Raw genomic sequence first — 26,224 nt, forward strand, 5'->3', positions numbered from 1 at the left:
GGAAGGCAGCAGGTAATATTTTGTCTCAAAAGATATGGGCTCTGCGGATCCTACTTTTACAGTGGAATAGGAAAGTTTAGTTGTCATTTCATTTTTTTTTTTTTGGGGCTGCATTTATCCCGTCATCTTTTTTTATACCCTTTCCCTCCATAAATCCTTTCACAAGATACGACGTTGACTGTCAACAGCAGTGGGGGGGCAATTTTATACTTGGTTGAAAGTATTTGAAATCAACACAATTGTGGTAGTTTCTCTCTGCTTGATTTCAGCATTTTCCCCCCTTTTGGCTCGTCACTTTGTCAGCCGTTTTTATTTCCCTTTGAGGCAGAGACCAATGCAACCAAAATTGAATCAAAGCTAGAAATGGATATGTTTAAGAGAGAAATCCCATATAATTCTTCAAATATCGAAAACTACTAAATAAAGACTCATATACCTATATATAGACCCAAGGACCCTAATAAAGAAAGTTTAGTAGGGGAACTGTGGCTAAAATGGCACAAAGACCCTCCAATTTACTGCATCAGACGGTGATGCACTTGGAAGCGTTCGGATTCTGTGTCTGGAAAGTGGAAATGTCGATAACTGCTTCCTAGACCTCTCTTACCTGCAAAATGTGGTGGGAAATGTACACCCTGTGTATAATGGATGCCTTAGACGGAAGGATACAGGATCCTACCCAATGATACAAGTGTGATGGTTGCCTTACAGCATGATCTCTGTTACTTTGTTATGAGTTTTTGTTTTGTTTTTCCTTGTGGTTCATGTCATGCTCCCAATTTTCGGGTATGGTAAACTGAAATTTAGAAATCCTTGACTGGGGATTCTTCCACTTTTGACATGCAGAGTTACTAATTGCCTGGTCCTTTCAGTTCATATATAGTGGGTATCAAGACACCTGGAAAGGTCCTTCATACATTACCACCAAAACACAAAGGAAACATCAGTCATGGTGTGTTAAATGGTGCGATTGCGTTCTTGTACGGTTAAAAACCTCACAACCCAATTCCATGTGAACATAGCTTGAATAATTTTATCACATCAAAGAGGGGGAGAGGTTATTGGTGCATTGTTGGAGGTGCCATAGGGTATGCTAATGGGACAACATAAGGGTGGTGGTGTCCAGGAGTCAGCATAACCGGTGTACCCACAGCTGATGCCATGTGACTTGGACCTGCCGCCACAGGATGCCCCATTGGTGCACCATACATTCCCAAACCCGCCATGTTCGGGGGCGGAATCCTATGCTTGATGGGTGGCGGTCCAATTGCTGCCACGTTTGTTGGGTTTGCCGCTGCATTAGTTTGGTGGCCGGTGATAGGTGGGGGTCGAGTTGAAGGATCACCACCATTAATACTAGTGATGTCGTGGATGCTGGATCTCCTTCTATCTCTGTTCATGGAGTTGAGTCGGATGAAGTATTTCTGGGCATGGCTTGCCACTTGTGTTGGGGTCCTTGATATTACGAAGTTTCTCGAAATGCTCCTCCAGTCTCCTTTTCCAAACTTGTCCAGACCCAGCAAGAACAGCCTGCAAATTGGAAAATAGCTCACAATGCTTTACAATCATGGTAGTTTCAGATGGGCAATTATGTATGCACAAAGTTTTTATTTATACGTAAAATTATACTAGGTCTGTCGCACCGTTCTATTATAAGTTTATTTTTCTAGTAAAAAATATCCCTCTAGACCCTATCCTTTGCGCATTTGAAAGATGCCAATCGTTGTCATATTTAATGTTGTCTGTCCACCTTGTAGGCCCTAGATCGTATGAAAAAAATACTAAAATTTATGTGAATCTATCGGGGCAAAAACAATAATCAGCCCCTCTGATCCAAAATCAAGGACCGGGAAAAAAAAAAAAAAAAAAAAAAATCTGGACCCTCCGTGTAAAGTCCTCGAAGGTGTTGGCTTGAGAAATTTATTATTTGTTCTTCAAGCACCGTCATGTGGTGCTCCGGGGCCTTCTTCATTAAATACATATTTGTGTAGACTCCATCACTAAGTGTGTGGTTCCCACACAAATGTGTAGCGAAAAAGACTACCATGTCGCGGTGGTTAGCTTGTGTCTAGTATAGAAGCTCTCGGCTAGAAGACAGAGATAGAAAAACTTCACTTATCTTGCAAGACGAATTCGTGCAATTGGAGTAGAATTGGACAACACTTTACCATCCAATAGATCACCAACAAGTATATGAACACGATATAAACTACTTAAAGAACAGAGTAATTGGCAGCAGCCAGCAAGGATTGGATGGCTGCAGACTCATCTGTGTCGGGACATCTTTTCCAGGCTCAAAACTTGTACTTGAGAACAAAGAATCCCGTTTAATTTCAGTTCCAAATTCCGTTTTCTGTTTGATTTCATTATTTTATTTATTTTGTGCTCAAGCACTGAAGTACAGTTAGTTAAAAAGGAGTACCTATGCTCTTCTTCTGTCCATGGTATCCCTTTTCTTCTCTCCTGCTCCGCCCTGGATCCTCCCCCCTTCCCTCCATGCCCATTCGGGTCCTGACCCAACCCCGAATACCCACTTCCGAAACCGCAATTCGATCTCTTCTCAGTACTAGTAACCCCACCACAACTCCCATGGAAATCCTTCGTTGATGAAGATGACGTTTCCTCTCCAACATACTTGGGAACCGGAACCTTTCCTGCTTCGATTGCAATAACATCCTCGAGTAATAGTTCATAATGTTGCTTCAGTTCTTCAACGGTTTTATTGGGAACCATTGAAGCAATTTTGCTCCAATTCTGCTCTTTTGAGTCATCAGTCCAGTGAATGGCAATTGCATTTTCAAAAGCTTTTTCTTCTGCTCTGCTCCACTCTATTGAAGCAGAAGACATGGGTTAGTTGAGGGAAGTTGTTTCGGTTTGGGTTTGGGTTGAGAGAGAGAGAGAGAGAGAGAGAGAGAGGGTGCGTAGGGTAAGATGGGAAGAGAAGAAACAGTGAGGGATGACAGTGGGAATCAAAGAGCTTTAATGAAAGAGGACCACCAACTTGAGGTTGAAGGGATGGGTTGATTTGTCATGTTCATGAAAAAATCACACAACTCTCTCTCTCTCTCTCTCTCTCTCTCTCTCCACACACACACGCACACGCGCATACTATTTGTGGCATAACAAGAAGAAGTGGAGGAGGGTGAGTGGGGTTTTGAGCTTTTGAAACACAAGGAGGCCATGTGAGAGAGTAAATGAGTAATTATTGACCAGACGCGTTGTCAAAGGTGCGAGTGAAATATTCCTTCTTTCTTCAAATAATGGGAGTTCAAATCCGGTTGCGATAATAGTCCTTGTGAACTAGATGTCGTGTGAAAGAGCACATTTGCTTACCTTGTGCCCTAGTTGAGCAGACTGTACCCTCGAGTTCAGTGGCTACCTCACAGGTAGGGATGACAATGGATTGGTTCGGCCATGATTTTTGACAAACCCGATCCGAACTCAAAATTTTATAATCAAAACCAAAACTTGACAGGTTTCCATTCAACTAACCAGAGGCGAAGGTGTGTGGAGTTTCGGGGTGGCACGTCCCATCCAAGGGCGGATTCAGGATTTGGTTGTAGTGGGGTCAAATATCTACTACACATATAATTTATTTTATGTACTTAAAAATCGGATAAGGAATTGAATTATACGAAAATGAAAAACAAAGAGTAGAAACTATTCATATTAGTATATTAAGAAAACTCATCTACCATTGCTAAGGAAAATTGTTATTTGTAGAAATTGACTACTTGCTTTTGTCTTTGTAAGAGCCTATGTTTGCTTTTGTCTTTCTCTCTCTCTCTAGAGAAGAACAGACTATAGAGTATAGAGTCTATAGACTCGTAGACTTTGTGGAGAGAGGAAAAATGTTGAGTTCTTTGCATAACGTCACAATCAAATAGAGCAAGAATTGTAAATTCCATGGGATCTTCGGGGCACAAATATTATCTTTTGGGGCAAAATTACGAAATACTCCTCAAAACTATACCTGCTCTAGGGGTATTTCGGAACTCAGCGGGATCACATGACCCCGCTTGCCATAGTGTGGGTCCGCCACTAGTCCCACCCCCGGTTCCAGAAAAAAATACACAGATGCTACGGTAATGAAAGTCAATTTGGCAGTTTTTAATATCTGAACAACTTGATTTTTTTACACAGAATGATAAAAAGAAATTATCTATTTGAAAATTAATCGGGCCAGATCATGAAGATTATATCTCAATAATTTTCATTCAAAGACCATAAGATAGTTGAACCAAACTTATATTCTTTTTTAACAAAAAATTTAAGTCCAGTACAAAGCATGAGTAGACACTTAATCTTCTTTCCATATTGATACGGTTAAAATGTTGCTAGGGAATGGTAACTAACGTTGGGTAACGGCTAAAATATTTAGTGAATTCTTATCGAATAGTGCCACCTCCCCATCCAATTCCTACCTCCTCCTCCCCATCCAATTCATATATATATATATATATGATGACCGGTTCTAGAGACAACACATTTTTTGGAGCCCCACACGAATAATCAGAGGCGTTCATTTTGTTTAAAATATGTTTTTAAGGGTTCCCGTAAAAAATCAACTCATTTGGATATCGGTAAGGGTTTGATTGGCTCATTCAATTTTATCCTGTCAAATTTGATAGGAATCAACTAAATGAGCCAATCAAATTTGACAGGAATCAACTAAATGAGCAAATTTGACAAGAATCAACTGTATGTATATATATATATATATATATATATATATATATATATATATATATATATATATATATATATATATATATAGAGTTGTGCTATTTGCACCGACCATTCCATACCGACGGCCGCGCGCGGCCGTCTTCGGCCACCGGACGGCCGATCCGAGCCGTCCAAATTTTTAAAAAAAAAAAACCGAGGGGCCCATCACGGGAATCAACGGCATCCGATGTATGTAGGGTGCTTGATCTAAACACCCTATTTTTCGTGTATATATGTATATCGGTACGATTTTCCTACATTTTTGGTCGGTACATATAGGATTTTTGATATATATATATATATATATATATATACAGTCCACTTCCCGGTCATTTTTTTTGCTGATTTCTCGTGGGTATCCTTAAAATCAAGTTCTGAACATATTGAGCGGCTCGGATCATCGAAATTCGAATAAGAAATGGGAGAAATGGGGAGTTCGTTATTTTAACCTCCTCATTTGAAAAATGACTAGAAGTTGGGATATATATAGATCTCCCCAAGCGTAGGGCTAAAACGTCATTTGAAGCATAATAAACTGGAAGTCCGGATATCGTACCCATGGGAATATCATCACGGCTTGATTGGATTTGTAGAAGTAAGATTCGCGGCCTTGAGACAGCCAACTTTAGGAGTGGTTTGAAATGGAGAAAATATGTGATAAAATTGAGTTTTAAAAACTATTTAAACTAATGGGCTAGGTCTAGGGGATCTCAACACCCACAACTTGAATCAACCAACTTTTCTCTTTAATTACTCGGTTTGAGATACGCGTCAACATCTCCTAAACCGGAAGATTTATCATTAATCCCATTTTACTAGAAAAAGAGTTGAAACACCAAGCGAGTTCTAGTGTTCATCTAGCAAACGCAAGGGATGACATAGCTCCAAGCATCATGCGTGGCAAGTAGGCTCGCTCTTGCCTACGCAAGATTAAAGAAGTTAACACCGCCAAGTTTTGATAGACAAACACGAACAACCTTGATTTCCCAACTAAACATGAAGATTTTTTGAGAAAAGCATGATCAATCCAAGTCATGGAGTGCTAATCACTCCATGACCAAACCTAATTAACTACTCACTCATGCTAGAAATTGAATCAACAAAACTAATTGTGGAAAACATAATGGAATTCAAATTAAACTAGAGATTTATATAGATCAAGAGTGCAGTTACAACTTTAATGAAGAGTAAAATAACAAACTACAATTAACTAAGGAAGAAAAGTGCAGAATTAAGCTAAGAAAATGAAAAACAATGAAGGACAAAGCAAAAGTAAGCAACAAGTAATGTAAATCCTATTCTAGATCTGAAAAAATGTACTCCCCTACATATTTGTGACATAATGACGTATTTATACAGGCGAGCTGAACATCCCATTCCCGTTGGGTATTTCACCTAGATTCTATGTTCTCGGGATCTCATTCTTTATAGAATATTACTGTACTGGAACCTTCTAATTTAACTTAGTAGTAACGATACAAGCCTTAATGTTGTATCGATACCACAGCGTTTCGAGCAGCGATTCTGCAGAAAATCAAGGGCAAGCACACCAACGAAACCCAACAATCCAAGGCACGATTAAGGTACAAAATCACTCATAAACACATAGAATGAGCAAGAAATCCCTACCTCAAGCTTGGAGAGTGAAATCCAAAGAAATTGATCAAGCCCTAGCTTTCCCAAACTTCAAAATCCACCAAGAACAACTCCAAGCTCAAACCCATGAGATCCAATGCTCGTATCTCGTGTAGAAGACGGATTGAAGGTTGAAGTTTATGGGTTTTGGGGTTAGAGGTTGAGTATTGAACTCAATAGAGGGAGAGAGTGAGAGAGGCGTGAGAGAGGGAGAGGAAGAGAGAGAGCCGTGAGATGGAAGATTTGTTCTCCTACACACACACACACACACACACACACACACACACTTATATACTAGTACACACATATCACACTTGCACTCCCTCAAGTAGCAATTCTATCACATTAACCCAAATTCATATAAACTTATAACATTTCACATTTTTTTGTTTTCAAATTTCTTGTATCTATATACTCTTTAAATAATTTCCGAAAATATGGCTCCTTATAGACAACATGTTGAGACTATTTGTAACGCCCTCGATTTTAAATATAAATATAAATGATTTTCATAAATAGAACCTCACAATAACCCATACGATACCCCTAAAAGAGTTTAGCATTTCCATTACTACATCATCAAATTACAGTTCCAGCTCCAATAGTTCCAACATACTACATCCATGGCACAATGGCCCAAAATATTACATAAGTATCGAGTATCAAAAGAGAGTTAAGGCGTTACAATAATCCACTATCAAAAGGAAAGTAAATGAAGTTACAAATACATCTTTCAAAAAGTGATTTACAAAGATGGCCAAGTAACTCCTTTATGTTAGCTTTCAAAAGAGTTTTCCACATCCAAGTATTCCAAGCATGCAAGCTACTGTCTTGGGTTTGCACCTAAAAACAATGAAGGGTTGAGCTATACTAGCCCAGTAGAAAATTCTACACTAACATTATATGCAAATGAAATGCTAGGACAATTTCAAGATAAGAACAAGAACAAGGACTATAAGATAATCAACGACCTTGGCTCAATAATCCCAAATCCTCAACTTAACGATTATAACACAACTCCAATTAGAACCACTTCCATCTTTCTTGTGTCCAATGTCTTTTCATTTCATGTGTCATGAGCCGAAGCTCCTGCTGGGCCAATTAAGGGATTTTGATACCCCCTGCCAGGCACCATACACATCGATAGGTCCTGAATGAAACCAATACGAGCTTTTGCTTCTGCCGGGCCAATTAAGTGATCCCGATACCCCTTACTAGGCACCCACCTGTCGATGGGTCCTGAATGTTCTCATTGTGTTAATAAGTGTCCAAGAATCTTATACTCTTGTAATTTGTCATCTCAATTCAACCGTCGTTTATGTGGTAATCAACGTCAAATTCTAAGGGCTAAAGATACATAGATACTCCACGAACTCAACGAGTACGAATAATCATGCTACATGATGATTCGGAGATGCTTAGAACAAGTTAGAGTGATCGGGAGTCAAAACAATCGAAGTGGGAGCAGCATGGGCAAAACTGCCCCATAAGGATCGGGTATCGATACAACAAAAAGTTGTAAAGTTGTATCGATACGAAGACGCTTGAAATTTCTTGATGTTACTAGAGTTCGGATAAGCAATGGGTATCGATACAGGCTTTTGTTGTATCGATACCCACGTGTTATGAGCAACGATTTTCACAGAATTTCAAGGATCGAACAATAACAACAACTTCAACCATAGGCACGATTCAAGAGAAGAAAACACTTCTTTTACATATATTGAGAGGTAAAATCCCTACCTCGAAGTCGAAGAACAATTTCCAAGAGAGAGAGACCGAGCCCTAGCCTCCAAAATCTACTCCGAGCAAAATACGCCTCACCGAGCTCGATCTAACGAGGTACGAGCTCCAATACGCACAGAGATGAAAGATTGAAAGTTGTTTTGTATGAGAGGGCAAGAGGGAGGGAGAGAGAGACGTCGTAGAGGGGGAGAGAGGCGTGAGAGATGGAGAGGAGAATACTCTCTCACCCTCCTCTATACACACATATACGTAAATCACACTTTGCACCCTTTCACAATTAATTCTATCACTTTAGTCCCAAATCACATAAATACTATTATTTCACATTTCTTTCTCAACAATTATGCACTTATAAAGCATTAACATTGATAAAATAAATACGGGTCTCTACATTCTACACTCCTTAAAGAAATTTCGTCCTCGAAATTTTCAATACCATGTCTAGCTAACATATACATCACATATGCATGCAACAATTAGGTTATCAGTATTATGCAACAAGTCAACTATCATGCTACTTAAATCTTAAATGCTCACATTGATTCATTCCGAAAATAGGTGCGGATGCTTCTCGATCTCTAACTTTGTCCTCCATTTCCCACGTCGATTCTTCTCTACCCCGATTACTCCATAAGACTCGCACTAATGGTATCGTCTTACCCCGCAAAACTTGATCACATGAATCTAGGATATGTATCGGTTCCTCACCATGAGATGCATTGGCTTCTAACTCAAATTCGGACCATTCTAGCATGTGAGACGAATCCGGTTTATACTTTCTCAACATTGACACATGGAACACGTCATGTACACCCGATAGCTTCGGTGGCAAAGCCAAATGATACGCAACCTCCTCAATCTTCTCGATAATGTCTGTAGACACCCCAATCTGGGCTTCCAGATTAGTTTACTTACGGTATTTGATTCCCCGATGATGAAATGGATTAAGAACACCCCGGGAATGTCGAGTGTTTGAGCTTTAAGTGTTTGCAAAACCCTTGAACCTAACCTAGCCTAAGCCACTTCAAAAACCAAAAACCCCGCTGATGCGCGCTAGGGCGCAACCATCCCGCGCTAGGGCGCACCATCGCGCGCCCGACTCACTCCATCGCGCGATTGTGCGCCAGGGCGCACCATCGTGCGACAGACTCACTCTGTCGCGCGATGGTCAAACTACCAGGTGGTGGTCAACAGTCAAAGCTTGATCGTTGACCATCGCGCGCTAGACTGACTCCATCGCGCGATGGTCAAAGCTGTCCCCATCACCTTTATCAGCTGGGATGCTTAGCCACCAAGCAAACCTCAGCCAGCCTCGTGGACTGGCTGAGCTCCTGGCTGAGCTCCTCTCATTGTACCGACTAGATTTATCACCATCCATCCCTATAAATACTCCCATTCTTCTTCCATTAAAAGGGTTCAAAAAAATTGATACATGAAGGGCTAGAAGATCCATACACTTTGGGTTCCAAAAATTGAAAGGCTAAGCACAAGCTCTAGTGCTTTTCTTCCAAACTCACAATCCTCCATTTTCACACTTCAACCATCCAAGAACAAAGCTTGTTCTTTGCTTCTACCACTTAAACTCCTCAATCAAGCCTTCAAACATCAAAGTTCAAACACCTTTCAAACTCAAAACCAAAGGTATAGCTTACCTTTGTTCTGTTTTCTGTTCTGATCCCTGAGGGGGGCTGGCAGGGCCAAGGCTGGCAATCAATACCAGTTCTGGCCCTAAAGCTAGCAAGGTTTCAAAAACCGTCATGGTAGGAACCAGCGCGCGATGGTCCCACTCTCTTGCACGACACTCCGATGCTGCATGCGATGGACCGTGTGGGGATTGGTGTCCTACTGTTTCATGCTTTATTTTGTATATAGATCACTGTTAAGTATGTTAAAAATCAGCTTACTGCTTTCCTTTGTTAAAAATTGCTAGTCGTAGTTCAATTTGCATGTCTTCTGTTTTGGAGTATCCTTGGGATCATTCTGGACCTGTCCCAGAACCCAGAAATGTGTAAACCAAATACTGGTCCGCGCCACGGCGCACCATCGCGCGCCAGATTGGCTCCATCGCGCGACAGTGCGCCAGGGCGCACCATTGCGCGCCAGACTCACTCAGTCGCGCGACAGTGCGCCAGGGCGCATCCTCGCGCGCCAGACTGGCTCTGTCGCGCGATAGTATACCTCTGACCAGTGAGTGGCCTTGCACGGGTAGCTTAGTTTTAGGTCATTATTTTGTCCCCACACTGTTTATGGGGTGTTTTATTAATTTATAGGGCTTTACAACCTTTAAACTGTATATTATGCTGCCTATAAACTGCGTGGTTTGTCCTGGGTGTGCACTGGTCCTTCCAGGGCCCAGATGGTTTGAGAATAAGAGCTGTGGGTTTGAGCTCACCGGCGCGCGCATGTCTTGGAATTGTGCGCGCATGAGTAAACAGCATGCAGTGACTCGTTCAGTGCATGCTGGTTTCTTCCTACGCACGTCACTCCAAAATAGGGGCCTCCCAGTTTGTTTAAACTCCCACAGCAGTCTGTTCTCATCCTATACTAACTGCTCATCCATGCTATCTATCACATCCTGCAAACATGTTACAGTATTAATCCCCGATTAACTGTTCCCCCGCCCTAATTGGCTAAAAAATTGATTAATCAAACAGAATCGCAAACAAACATTTTCGCAAATGCCTAAGTAGAGACCGATCTCCGGATTGGGCGAGAGGGGTGCCATAAAACCCTTCCCCTCTCGTAACCTGGCTCCCGAACCCAGATATGGTTATGACGGATTGGTTCCTTAACTTTTTCAAATCAAACAGCGCGACAAGTGCTTCGAAATACGGTTCCTTGGGTGTCGGACCTTCAAACCCGAGTGGCGACTTTGTATTTTTGCGAGCGCTTGTCGTCCAGCTGAAAGCGCTCCCGCGAACCGGCACTTTTCTCTTTTAGGAGGGGAACGGAATCCCTTCCTAGGAAAGAAAAAGGGGCACGCATGCCCACAGTGGCGACTCCGCTGGGGATATAATCAATATTGGTCTATACTTAGATTTTAATACGCTCGAGAACAATCCCATAAAAGTCTGTCAAAATAGTGAGCTTCGCGCTGCTAAAGAAAGGATTGGTGATTTAACAGGACCTCGTGTCCGGCCATCCAATCTGGGGCTTTTCCGATTGTTCTCTTGTGTAGTTTCTTCTAAGTATTGATCAATAAAGAGAGCCAAATTTGAAAAGGCATTTGCGAATTTGCGATTCTGTTCGATTAATCAAATTCTTTAGCATTTTTCATATGCATCGATGTGGGATAAAGCCTCGTTGGATCGTTTTGGCAATCCGGCACGGTTTACCGGAGCTCGGGGACCCCGAATGACCAACAACCTTTGACGATGATGAGTCATTCTACCGTTTGACTGTTGCTCTGCGATTAAGCGGGCAGCGGAAAGTATATCTTGGCTCTAGTCCGAGGAACCCGTTACAAACCAAAACCAGCCTTTGCATATACAAAGCATTAGAACTCTCCAAACTAGGACAGGTACCTACAGGTTAAGATCTATTTGCATCTAACCCCATATACTGTCTACGTGTTACTGCTTTCCCTATCGCATGCACTGTACATGCACTATTTTGCATAGGAGCACGCTTAAGGTGGTTCTTTCTTTCGAGTTTATCTTACGCTGTCTAAGACGTTGTTGGACCCGATGAGGAGTCGTTCATTCTGTCGAATGTTTGTTATCAATCGCAAAGTCCTTAGTTCAATGAGACTTTGGGAAATCAAAATTTACTACATCCTTGGCTCATGCCCGATTAAGGATTCAACCAACAATAAGGAACGACGAAGTGGTGATGCCGTGTCACTTGCGCCACCCAGGTTGAAGTGCGTTGTCACTATACACCGCGGTGTTCAAGGTTAAGGTGTCACACCATCAACGCCGAGTTGTTCCAAGTTCGAAGTTGAATCTTCAAAAGGGATTAGCCAAAGATTTAGTCTATTTTGACTTCTTTTAGGATCTGTCGATCTACTCAAGGACACATCGCCGAACAGAATTCTGAGGATTCCGGCAATGTCTGAAACTCGTGAGGCAAACTCGTCTCTGGAACTGTACATACATACATTCTGTTTTGCGTAGGAGCATGATTAGGGCGGCTTCTAGGTTGTCTCTCTCTTTCGAGTCTATCTTATGCTTATTAGGACGCTGCTAGACCCGATGAAGAGTCGTGCATCTCGATGGTGCACGTTGTTGATTTTTTTCAAAGTCCTTAGATCAGCGAGACTTTGAGAAATCAAACCTTATTAAGTCCTTGGCTCATGCCCGATTAAGGATTCGACCGACAATAAGGAACCACAAAGTATTGATGTCGTGACATTGATATCATTCAGGTTACAAGTGCCTTGTCACTTACAACCACCCCAGCTAAAGCACAGCGTTGCTCACGCCACCCCGGTTAAGGTGTCACGCCGTCAATATCGAGTTGTTTCTAATTCAAAGTCGAATATTCAAATGGGACTAGTCGAAGACTTAGTCTGTTTTGACATCTCTTAGGATCAGTTTGATCTATTCAAAGGATACACCCTCAAAAAGAATTTCGAGGATTCTGGCAGCCTCCGAACATCATGAGACAGACTTGTCTCTAGTTCTAGAGTCTAGGGTTGACACCGACAACGACGTGTACATTGCATTTTGCTGTAGGAACACCACTGAGCTTTTGTTTTACTTTGCTGTCCAAAGCTTAAGGTCATTGCACCGAACAAGAGAGTACCGAAAGGAAGAGCCAAACCTACTTGGGAACGTTTGCATCAGAATCCGATTCAAAGGCTTGTCAGGCTAGATTCCCTGTCAATCACAACGGAGGCTTCTCCAGGTTCACTGTTGGCCGCCCTACAGTCGGGTTCGCCATCGATATTGCGAAATGCCACGTCGCCGGCTTCCCCATCTTCAGCTTCTTCAAGCTCCATTGAAAAACCTGCGATGACAGATCAACCGCTCACTTTGGAAACCATCTTCATGAATATCCAGACTAGCATCACTGCTATGCAACAGAGGGCTACTCAGACAGATGCTAACATCACTCGCCTAAATGACCTTATCAACACTCGTCTTTCACCAGTGGCCCAAGAGGAAGGCGAGGACGATGAGGATGTTCATGCGGAACCCGTCCTTCACTACAAGAAAAATTGCATTGGGTGACGAATGAAAATCGTCGTAAATCGTATGTTTTTCGTCACAAATAATATAGGTGACGAAAAAAAATTTGTCGACTAAAGGTTGTCGAGGATTCCTACCTGGTGACGAAATCTATTTTTCGTCACCTATAGTGCCTTTTGGTGACGAAAAATTTCGTCACGGAAAAATGACTTGGTGACGAAATTTTCTTCGCCACCTATTGTGCTTTTTGATGACAAAAAATTTCGTCACAAATTATTCCCTTTGGCTCGTCAAAGGTGACCCAACGGTGACGAAATTTTTCGTCGCGAAAGCCATTCTTATATGTGAAAAAAATTTCACTTTCTTGCTCCTGCGGGGTTTCGAACCCGAGTTTCCTAAGTTTTGCAGGCAAGCTTTAACCAACTACACCACACAAACTTTTCAGCATATGTTTGAAATATCTAATATATAACACATACATTGAACATTAAAATATATTTTGAACTATTAAACATTAAAATTAGCAATTTTAATAAACATAAAAGTCGTAGCTCTTTATGTTATTGTTCAAACCCAATTTAGATTATCTCAATCGGAGTTCTGAGCAAAGAGTTATGCCCGAAATATACTTGGTGACAAAGCGTAATTCATAAATTTCGTCAGCAAAGGATAAATTTTTCGTCACTGAAAACATAAAAAGAAGACGAAAATATTTTTCGTCACCAAATTGGTTCATTTGGCAACAAAATATTTTTTCCGTCACTAAATAGTTATCTTTGGCGACAAAAAATAATTTCGTCTCCTTTTTTACTCTTTTGGCGACGAAAATTTTATTTCGTCGCCAAATAAGAGCCTTTGGTGACAAAAATATCTTTTTCGTCGCTAAATAGTTAGAATTGGTGACAAAATAATTTCGTCAAGAAAGTTATCAAAACAGTGACAAATTTATTTTTTTGTCACAAAATATACTCATTTAGCGACGAAATTAAATTTTGTCGCCACTTTTTCGTCACTAAACATACTTTTTCTTGTAGTGCTTGTTGAGGATCCAAACCGTGAAGGCCGGCTTATCGTTCAGCCCACTTCTAGAGAGGCTCGTGTGCTTGCTCCAAATCCCGTTGTTGTTAGGCCTGTTCAAGACCCTGACATAGCTGCTCTTATGGCCAAGATGGTTAAGTTGGAAGAAGCTATTTCAAAATCTGAGAAGATCAGCGCAGGAGGAGTTGACCTGGATCGTCTCTGCCTGTACCCTAATGCTAGGCTTCCTGACAAATTCAAGATGCCTGACTTGGATAAGTTCGATGGGAGCAGTGATCCCAAGACTCATCTCTTTGGCTACCATGCTGCCATGAAGTTGTTGGGTGTGGAAAGTGAGGCCATGTCTCAGCTTTTCCCACAGACTCTCTCTGGGCCTGCCTTCCATTGGTTTCTGTCGCTCGACATCTCCAAAAGAAGAACTTGGGAAGACATAGGGGCTGCCTTTGTCTCGCAGTACAATTACAACTCACAGCTCAAGATGACTACTCGTGAGTTGGAGTCCACCAAAATAGAAGCAAATGAGTCCTTTGCGGATTTTGTTAAGAGGTGGAGAGCCAAGGCTGCACTAATGACTGATCGCGCGAGCGAGAGGGATCAACTTCGCATCATCTCTTGCAATCTCCAGCCTGACTATGCCAAGCACCTCGTGTTGGTTCAAGCATCTGCAAACTTTGAGACTTTCTTTGAGTCTGGTTTGGCCATTGAGGATGCACTGCAGAGTGGAATTCTGCCTAGGGGAGAGTCCTCCTCACAGAAAGCTAAGCCGCGGCCCTACTCTGAAAATAGTAGCACGTTGTTCGGTAACGACAACTACTCTAATACTGCTACAAGTGGGAGCGATGCTCCGGCTTTTGACTCCAATCGCGCTGCCGATGTCAACCAGGTTCAAAATGCCCAAAGCTACCGGGCTCGAACCCAGCCTCGGAATTTCTCTGTCTTCGAGGCATCTCTATTCGCAGTGATGGAAAAACTCGTCAAGTCTGGGCATCTCAAACCCTTGACCCCAACTTCCTCGCCAAAAGTTCTACCTTCTGGTTACAAACCTCACCTCTTCTGTGCCTTCCACCAAATGCCTGGCCATCCCACTGACGCATGCTATCATCTTCAACATGAGATTCAAGATCTCATTGACAATGGCACGGTTCAAGTTCCACCAAAGCCCAACGTCATTTCCAACTCCTTGCCTCAACACAACTCTGACCCTCTGGTTGGTCAAATATCTATCACCTCCACTCAAATCAACCCGAGCTCCACCATATTCAACCCTAGCCACTATATCGTCCCAGAGAGCCAACCCAAACCAATCGTATCCATCCCGTACAAATCAGAGATTAACATGATGGCTGTAGGTTGGGCAATTGAGGTCTTCACTGCCGACACCTGGATTGACAGTAATGAGGAACTTACAAAAGAGCAGACTGACGGGCTGAGGTCCACTGTTCATGGGAGCACCGAGTAGGTTTGGTCAAAGAAGCTGAGGAAGCCGAAGTGCTATTGCTTGGGCCTGACACCCGCTGGATCCTACCTCTTTTTATGGAAGCTATGGGTAGCTTTTTAAATATTGCATTTTCAAATCGCGTCTAGTTTGCATTGGCGTTTTGTCTGAGTCTGACACAGAGTCTTTTGAGTCGTCTAAGTCTAGCTCTGAGTCGGAGGTTGTGCCTCTTGGCCCTCCACGTCGTAGCTTTTGTTTCAAGTTTTGAGTCTGCTGTACTTGGCAACCCCGATGGGCTTTCTTTATGATATGCATTATTTTGCTTCTAAGTACTTCGCTGGTTTTTGAATAAACTGTGTCAACTCCGATGACGAAGGGATAGATTTCGATGGGATCATACCCAAGGAAATGTGTTCCCTCGCCGAAAGGGAAGACGAAAGGCATGCTCAGCCTATTAATTGAAATTGTAGTTCTCAATAAACTTGAAAGATAAGGTAGACCTCCAAATGGTTCAAACTGATTCAACGCAGTCCCTCAAGGAGCATTGTGCCCGGTTAGAAAGGCTCAAAGAATTCATCGACATCTTGGCATGGTCCCTCAAAGACACGCCTGGTGTTGATCCCTAGATAATGGAACATCAAATCCCATTGCTACCAGGTGCCAAACCATGTAAAGCAAAGCTCAAAAGGTCCAGCGCCTCATACCATGTTCAAGTTTGTAGGAACAGCGTTCCGCCAAACGTAAGTTGGAAAAATTCAAAAGTGGTCTGGAGCAGGGCATGTCAACTGAAGCACTATTGACCCTGCGTCATCAAAGCCATTGTATCTGGGGCTGCGGCCATATTATCGACCTCAACAACAATAAATTCAATACCTTGGTCAACCTAGATCATTTCAAAAGCCTTTTCCCTGAGAGAAGCTCGTTGGGCTGAAAACCCCAAGGGGTGGGTAGTTCTAAGCAAAAGTTAGAGCAGCCTGCTAGACCAAGAACCTATGAAGGAGGTCTAGGCAAAAGTAAAGGCAACATTTGAAAGCTCGCTGGACCGAAAACCCAAATGGGCGGTTCTAGGCAAAAGTTAGAGCGTAAAAGGTACGGTAAAATACTCGAGTGAACCTTGGCCTGAACTACGTTCTGACCTGATTCCCTAGCTTGGGATACGTAGGCAGTCTCTTTTTGAGACTCGGTCACATTCTATCAATTGGATCCATGGTTGACATTTTGGGTACACATCAAAGGTCGAAGAGGATCGAAGATCAGATCAAGCTGCATTGGAGGAATCAGAAGGGGGAAAACTTTTGTCTTTCAATTTTATTACAAACTGCTTCTTCAATTTACAGGCTGAGCATAAGTCTTAAAATATTTGAAGCATAAAAAACAGAACGAAATGCTAGAGGCCTTAACCAGCTCACAATTTATTCTAAGTTCAGCGAAGTCTGGTATAAGCAACCGCAGCGCATTTGTTCGAAGTGATGCGCGTTGGTCTCAAACTTGCGCACACTTCTTGCAACAGACAGTAGCAGCTAGCTACTACCCTCGAATGTCATTCCAGGGGCTTTTGCCAAGTCTTGTCATACCATGCAAGTCATATGGACTTAATGTGACTGCACGGGGGTGTCGGTTTCAGTCCGGGCCTATACGAGTCATTATCTGTGTTTTATGTCCGTTTTTGCGACATTTTTCCAGCTTTTCAATCAACTGTCGTTTCGAGATGCTTTTCTCGGTTTTGTTTGTACAGTTCTTTGTGCCTTTTTGCGTCTTTCGCAAGTGTTAGTTTCACCTGTCTAAGGAATGTTGTGAGTTTTTGGCTCATTAATACTCAAAAATTTCATTATGTTCCGTGTGTCTAAGGGTTTGCATTATACCCTGGGGCTCTTTTTCCCTTTTCATTCGAGCTAGGCGAGTCTGTTTATGTGCGCATGTCTATGTGTCGATTCAAATCACTTGTCAATGCAAATTAGATATTAGTAGTTAGTTTTTGCATTCTCTTCAACACTTGTAAAATAGTGTCAATAAACTGGAAAACGCAATTGTTACATTGCTACCCTAGTATCAGTAATCCGGAAGTAGCGGAATCTCTTGAAGCAGCAAGGGCGCGTCAGCCCAAGGCCAAGCAAAGCACATCCATGGGGCTCGTCCGCCCAAGCATCAAAGAAAGGGCACGCAGGCCCACTACTGTTGCTACATGTCAATTGGGCACGCCAGCCCGCTCAATGTCTCTCTATCTTGGTGCGCATCTTCAGGGCAAAAGGCAGTAAAGTACTTGGGCTCAGTGGTAGTCCTTAGGCGTCGTTGTCCTCGAGGAGCCGCCCTTAGCTTGCATCTACATTTTCAATTTGTGCATTTTCTTAGTATGCATCTTTGCATATTGTATATCAAATGTTTAAAGCGGAAAAATTCTATGACGGAATCGCTTCTGTGGGTTAGTGCAAGAATGGGGGAATGCCACACGCCACTTTCCTTGTCTCATTTGCCATGGTAACCATTAAGCACACAACCTCGCTGTCCTGCTCTATTGGCACTTAGAATGCACTTTGGGGAATCAGAATTCAATCCAATTCAATGGCACGGTCATCCTGAAGCATGATCCGCCCTTTTCAAATCAACGACAGCCGGTCCTGTCCAATGTTCAATGGCACGGTCATCCTGAAGCATGATTCGCCCTTTTCAAATCAACGACAGCCGGTCCTGTCCAATCTTCAACGGCTCGATCATTTAGACTGATGATCCGCCCATCTCAATCAACGACAGCCGGTCCTGTCCTTTTCACAACGGCTTGATCATTTTGCACACTGATCTGCCCTTTCAAATCAACGACAGCCGGTCCTGTCCTTTTCTCAACGGCTCGATCATTCTACACACTGATCTGCCCTTTCAATTCAACGACAGCCGGTCCTGTCCAAATTTCAATGGCTTGATCATTCTGCACACTGATCTTCCCCTTTCAAATCAACAACAGCCGGTTTTATCCAATTTCCAACGGCTTAATCATTCTGCACAGTGATCTTCCCACCCATCCAAATCAACGACGGTCAGCCATATCGTCCGACTCAATCAACCCGATGGTCAGCCATATCATCAACGACGGTCAGCCATATCGTCCGACTCAATCAACCCGATGGTCAGCCATATCATCAACGACGGTCAGCCATATCGTCCGACTCAATCAACCCGATGGTCAGCCATATCATCAACGACGGTCAGCCATATCGTCCGACCCAATCAACCCGATGGTCAGCCATATCATCAATGACGGTCAGCCATATCAGTCATTCAACGATGGTCAGCCATATCATCCATGACGGTCAGCCATATCGTCTATCTCCACCAAATCAACGGCTTGATCATTCTGCACACTGATCAGCCCGTCTCCTGTCATGTCTGCAACGGTTCGATCATTTATACTGATGATCCTCCCATCCAGACTTCAACGGTTCGATCATTTATACTGATGATCCTTCCATCCTGTCAAATCCCCCAACGGCTTGATCTTTCGGTACACTGATCAGCCCGTTTCCTGTCAAATCCATAAACAACGACCAGAACATCATTCGATGGTCCGTTCATCCGCAACTGATTGTTCCCCAGGAGAGTCCGTCTTGGCCTGTCCCGAACGACAATCACCCTCAGTCTAGCCACAAGTGCATCTTCCAGCAGGCTTATTGCTCTGTCTCAGATGGTCTTTGATAAGGAGATTGGCTCTGATTCCCTACAGATGGAATTCAACCTGCCTGACACGACCTACCCGTGCATGTTGGAATACTTTGTGCCGAGGATAACTTGATCCCCAGCAACGACGGCCTGTCCCGTCCACATCTGCAACGACAGCCTGTCAGATCCAAATTCGATCAACAAGCGGCAATGCATTCGTCCACTTCTACTTCCATCCCCAGCGACGGTCCGTCCGTCCATTCAACCAATTAGGTTCTGTAAGTATGTTTGTCTACTTTGCTAGTATGATCTGCTCTGGATTGCCTTGAGGGGTGTCTAGAAACCTTTGATGTTACTTGTACCAAGTCAATGGTGCTTCAAGTGCCGTCAAAGGGGGGCTACTGTAGACACCCCAATCTGGGCTTCCAGATTAGTTTACTTACGGTATTTGATTCCCCGATGATGAAATGGATTAAGAACACCCCGGGAATGTCGAGTGTTTGAGCTTTAAGTGTTTGCAAAACCCTTGAACCTAACCTAGCCTAAGCCACTTCAAAAACCAAAAACCCCGCTGATGCTCGCTAGGGCGCAACCATCCCGCGCCAGGGCGCACCATCGCGAACAGACTCACTCTGTCGCGCGATGGTCAAACTACCAGGTGGTGGTCAACAGTCAAAGCTTGATCGTTGACCATCGCGCGCCAGACTGACTCCATCGCGCGATGGTCAAAGCTGTCCCCATCACCTTTATCAGCTGGGATGCTTAGCCACCAAGCAAACCTCAGCCAGCCTCATGGACTGGCTGAGCTCCTCTCATTGCACCGACCAGATTTATCACCATCCATCCCTATAAATACTCCCATTCTTCTTCCATTAAAAGGGTTCAAAAAAATTGATACATGAAGGGCTAGAAGATCCATACACATTGGGTTCCAAAAATTGAAAGGCTAAGCACAAGCTCTAGTGCTTTTCTTCCAAACTCACAATCCTCCATTTTCACACTTCAACCATCCAAGAACAAAGCTTGTTCTTTGCTTCTACCACTTAAACTCCTCAATCAAGCCTTCAAACATCAAAGTTCAAACACCTTTCAAACTCAAAACCGAAGGTATAGCTTACCTTTGTTCTGTTTTCTGTTCTGATCCCTGAGGGGGGCTGGCAGGGCCAAGGCTGGCAATCAATACTAGTTCTGGCCCTAAAGCTAGCAAGGTTTCAAAAACCGTCATGGTAGGAACCAGCGCGCGATGGTCCCACTCTCTCGCACGACACTCCGGTGATGCATGCGATGGACCGCGTGAGGATTGGTGTCCTACTGTTTCATGCTTTATTTTGTATATAGATCACTGTTAAGCATGTTAAAAACCAGCTTACTGCTTTCCTTTGTTAAAAATTGCTAGTCGTAGTTCAATTTGCATGTCTTCTGTTTTGGAGTACCCCTGGGATCATTCTGGACCTGTCCCAGAACCCAGAAATGTGTAAACCAAATACTGGTCCGCGCCACGACACACCATCGCGCGCCAGACTGGCTCCATTGCGCGACAGTGCGCCAGGGCGCACCATCGCGCGCCAGACTCACTCAGTCGCGCGACAGTGCGCCAGGGCCCATCCTCGCGCGCCAGACTGGCTCTGCCGCGCGATAGTATGCCTCTGACCAGTGAGTGGCCTTGCACGGGTAGTTTAGTTTTAGGTCATTATTTTGTCCCCACACTGTTTATGGAGTGTTTTATTAATTTATAGGGCTTTACAACCTTTAAACTGTATATTATGCTGCCTATAAACTGCGTGGTTTGTCCTGGGTGTGCACTGGTCCTTCCAGAGCCCAGATTGTTTGAGAATAAGAGCTGTGGGTTTGAGCTCACCGGCGCGCGCGTGTCTTGGAATTGTGCGCGCATGAGTAAACAGCATGCAGTGACTCGTTCAGTGCATGCTGGTTTCTTCCTACGCACGTCACTCCAAAACAGGGGCCTCCCAGTTTGTTTAAACTCCCACAGCAGTCTGTTCTCATCCTATACTAACTGCTCATCCATGCTATCTATCACATCCTGCAAACATGTTACAGTATTAATCCCCGATTAACTGTTCCCCCGCCCTAATTGGCTAAAAAATTGATTAATCAAACAGAATCGCAAACAAACATTTTCACAAATGCCTAAGTAGAGACCAATCTCCAGATTGGGCGAGAGGGGTGCCATAAAACCCTTCCCCTCTCGTAACTTGGCTCCCGAACCCAGATATGGTTATGACAGACTGGTTCCTTAACTTTTTCAAGTCAAACAGCGCGACAAGTGCTTCGAAATACGGTTCCTTGGGTGTCGGACCTTCAAACCCGAGTGGCGACTCTGTATTTTTGCGAGCGCTTGTTGTCCAGCTGAAAGCGCTCCCGCGAACCGGCACTTTTCTCTTTTAGGAGGGGAACGGAATCCCTTCCTAGGAAAGAAAAAGGGGCACGCATGCCCACAATGTCAAATGGGGCGATATAACGTGGCGAAAGCTTCCCCTTTTGCCCAAAATGCGATAAACCCCTACGCGGTGATACTTTAAGGAATATGTGATCCTCTTCTTCAAATGACAACGGGCGACGACGACGATCAGCATAATTCTTTTGTCTACTTTGAGCGGTCAACAATCTTTAGCGAATTACTTTGATTTGTTCACTCGTTCTCTCTTGAGCTTCCAAAAGGCATTGGAGAATTGCTTTCATGCTCTCGGAAGTCTCCTTGATCATATCCGGCCCCACTAACGTAGCCTCTCCCAATTCGGTCCAACACACAGGCGATCGATACAGTCTCCCATACAAATCCTCATATGGTGCAATTTCAATACGCGATTGGTAGCTATTATTGTACACAATTCGACAAGTGGCAAATGATCCTCCCAACTACCCTGGAAATCCATGACACAAGCCCGAAGCATGTCTTCCAATATTTGAATCGTTCTCTTGGATTGCCCATCGGTTTGAGGATGATACGCGGTACTAAACAAAAGATTGGTGCCTAAAGCGGACTAGAAACTCTATCAAAAATGCGCGGTAAACCTCAGATCTTAATTGGACACGATAGATACGTGAATCCCTTGAAGTCGAATAATCTCTTGAATATACAAATGGCTAAGCATATCCACAGAATCAGTAACTTGAATAGGCAAGAAATGAGCGGTTTTGGTCAAACAGTCCACGATTACCCAAATTACGTCATGACCCCTTGGCGATCTCGGTAAACCTATAACGAAATCCATGGTCACATTCTGCCACTTCCACTCGGCCACTAGCAATAGTTGTAACTCTCCTGTGGGTCGTTGATGTTCGGCTTTCACTTGTTGACACATAAGATACTTGGGCACGAAAATCACAACGTTCCTCTTCATTTCAGACCACCAAAATTGCCTTCGTAAGTCATGATACATTTTCGTTCCCCCCGGATGAATGGCTAACGAAGAATGGTGAAACTCTCGCAAGGTTTCTTCCCGACATGAAACGGGTACGAATAACTTTCCTTGATAGCGCAAGCTTTAATCAGCGTGAATCATCCACCCCTCTTGAGCGTTTCCACTAAGGAATCTAGTACGAAGTTCCTCCGCTTCTTCATCGAGTTGTTGAGCCTTAATTACTCGAGTTGATAATGTCGATTGCATGGTTAAGTTGCATAACGTGACCCCTTCCCGAACTTCCTTGAAGTGCAAAGCCTAAGAGCCCAAATTATTCATCATTTTCTATTCATGGATAGCTAGACTCGCTAGGAGTGTTGGTTTTTTACTTAACTTGTGTGCCACTACGTTCGATTTCCCCGGGTGATATTTCAATTCGAAATCGTAATCCTCCAAATGTTCCATCCAACGGCATTGTCAAAGGTTAAGTTTTTTTTAAGAAAATAGGTATTTCAAACTTTTATGGTCGGAAAAGACTTCAAAATTTTCACCATACAAATAATGACGCCAACTTTTCAAAGCAAAAACGACGGCCGCAAGTTCTAAATCATGCATAGGATAATTCCACTCGTGAGTTTTCAACTGCCGCAACCTATACACTACAACTCGCCCCATTTGCATCAATGCACACCCCAATCCTTCCTTAGACGTATCACAATATACGAAGTAGTCAACCCCACGTTTAGGCACAATCAAAACCGGTGCTGTAGTCAATCGCATCTTTAACTCCTCAAAAGCTGCCTCACACGAGTCACTCCAAATGAAACGAGTCCCCTTACGTGTCAATCTAGTCATCGGTGCCTCTAAACGAGAAAAGTCAAGAACAAAACAGCTGTAGTATCCGGCCAAACCCAAGAAACTACGAATCTCAAACACATTCTTCGGTCGCTGCCAATTCATAACCAACTCTATCTTTCTTGGATCAACAGACACTCCACCTTTCGACCTTCGCTCAATAAATAGCGACCTTGGCTCAATAATCCTAAGTCCTCAACTTAACGATTATAGCACAACTCCAACTAGAACCACTTCCATTTTTCATGTGTCCAATGTCTTTTCCTTTCATGTGTCATGAGCCGAAGCTTCTACTGGGCCAATTAAGGGATCCTGATACCCCCTGCCAGGCACCATACCCATCGGTAGGTCCTGAATCATAATGTGTCATCTCAATTCAACCGTCGTTCATCTGGTAATCGACGTCAAATTCTACCGAACAAGGGCCAAAGATGCATAGATACTCCACGAACTCAACGAGTACGAATAATCATGCTATGGGATGACGCAGAGATGCTTAGAACAAGTTAGAAGTGATTGGAAGTCAAAACAATCAAAGTGGGGGAGCAGCATGGGCAAAACTGCCCCATAAGGATCGGGTATTGATACAACAAAATGTTGTATTGATACGGAGACGCCTACAATTTTTTGATGCTATTGGAGTCCGAATAAGCAACGGGTATCGATATAGGCTTTTGTTGTATCAATACCCACGCGTTATGAGCATCAATTTTCACAAAATTTCAAGGATCCAACAACAACTTCAACCATAGGCACGATTCAAGAAAAGAAAACACTTCTTTTACATATATTGAGAGGTAGAATCCCTACCTCGAAGTCGAAGAACAATTTCCAAGAGAGAGAGACCGAGCCCTAGCCTCCAAAATCTACTCCGAGCAAAAGACACCTACCGAGCTCGATCCAATGAGGTATGAGCTCCAATACGCACATAGATGAAAGATTGAAGGTTATTTTGTGTGGGTTTTGAGTGAGAGAGCAAGAGGGAGAGAGAGAGACGTCGGAGAGGGGGAGAGAGGCATGAGAGATGGAGAGGAGAAAAATGATTCTCTACTCTCTCACCCTCCTATATATATACACACATATACGTAAATCACACTTTGCACCCTTTCACAATCAATTCTATCACTTTAGTCCCAAATTACATAAGCACTATTATTTCACATTTCTTTCTCGATAATCATGCACTTATAAAGCATTAACATTGATAAAATAAATACGGGTCTTTACACTATTTGCTTAATAGAAGCGTCGAACGCCATAAATCCCCTGAAAACGTCCACTGGAAAAGCCATGATCTCTGAAGAGAGATGCCTCTAGTAAAGAGATCACGAGACTACTAACAGCACACGAATAAAATAATTAAAAACCTCGCCAGCGCCAACGCAAGGGACCAGACCCCAGGTCGACGTACCTACAGTTAATTTTTTCTAATAATTTTAATTCTATGATGGATTAAACATTAATTTATAAGTGTCTTTCATTTTTCAGAAATACACATAGGAGAGAAACAAATAGACAAGGGTTATCAAATTAGACAATGCACATTTATTTATATGAGTTTGACTGAACTTTTTACTCCTCCGTCCCCATTTGTTTGTCCCTCATTTTGTCCTAACAGATGAAAAATTACTTATTTAATTGTTTACACTTTTTATGCGCAACTAATATGAATCATTTTTGATAAATCTCAATTAATTCTACTATTTTTATAATTACATAAAAATGGGACAGACTTCCAAAACAAAGGGAGTATATCTCAAGACTATTTTTTTTTCAACATTCAAGCATTGATAAAATGAAAATTAAAAAGAGCAAAAATAAACATTGAAGAATAATTAATGGATAAGTTACATTCACTTTTTCCAAAACAAAATAAGTCATTACAAATAAAAACTAAGAAATTTTTTAATTTCGGAATATGACTCGAGTTAGGAATACATTGCATTTTGCTTGGAAAAACACATTATGAAACCACAAAAATGAGATACATGAAGTGAAAAATATAATTTTTATAAGAAAAATTGAATAAGATGTACTACTTATTACACAAATTTCATTAAATATATATAATCCGTCTAGTTTTGTTTCAGAATTTAAAACTACAATTAAAAGGGAAAAAAAAGGAAGAAGATATGGTTATTTAGTTCACCTAATATATTATTTCCATTTCATTTCAGTTTTTTACGATCCAAAACTATTAGCATTACTGTCAACTTGGAATGGTAAATCTAGATTAAACCTTTTAAAGTAAGGGAGATCAATGCAATTGTCAAAATCTCATGGGACATCCACGCATTTATCAGAAACCTCAGCGAATCTCAGTGAAATTTTTTCGGTGAAAGCTATAATTGGTGTTTGATTACTAGGAACATTTGGAATAGTTGTGAAAATAAGTTTTATAATATCTTTATATATTACTCACTCCGTCTCCATTCTTTTGTCCCTCGTCCTATCTCAATCGGATTAAAAACTAATTATAACTTTTAATTGGTAATACTATTTATATGCAATATGGATCTTATTTCATAGATCTCAATGAGTTCTTCTAAACGATGTTTTCAAAATTATCTAAAAGATTATAGATCAATTAAAAAATGACACAGATTCCCAAAAAGGACTAAAGAATCGGAACGGATGAAGTAAAC

The 26,224-nt window shown here is 42.5% G+C and overlaps 1 protein-coding gene across 1 annotated transcript; it reads right to left on the reverse strand.

Moving 5' to 3' along the window:
• Window positions 1-848: 848 nt before the first annotated feature.
• On the reverse strand, window positions 849-3,061 carry LOC131335720 (transcription factor MYBS1). The gene is made up of 2 exons (XM_058371200.1): window positions 2,423-3,061; window positions 849-1,530 (listed from the first exon to the last, which is right to left on the reverse strand). The coding sequence occupies exons 1-2, from the start codon at window positions 2,845-2,847 to the stop codon at window positions 1,059-1,061; spliced, it is 897 nt and encodes a 298-aa protein (XP_058227183.1). The 5' UTR covers window positions 2,848-3,061; the 3' UTR covers window positions 849-1,058.
• Between the last annotated feature and the right edge of the window lie 23,163 nt (window positions 3,062-26,224).

The sequence above is a fragment of the Rhododendron vialii genome, chromosome 8a, assembly GCF_030253575.1.
Source record: "Rhododendron vialii isolate Sample 1 chromosome 8a, ASM3025357v1".
Lineage (NCBI taxonomy): Eukaryota > Viridiplantae > Streptophyta > Magnoliopsida > Ericales > Ericaceae > Rhododendron > Rhododendron vialii.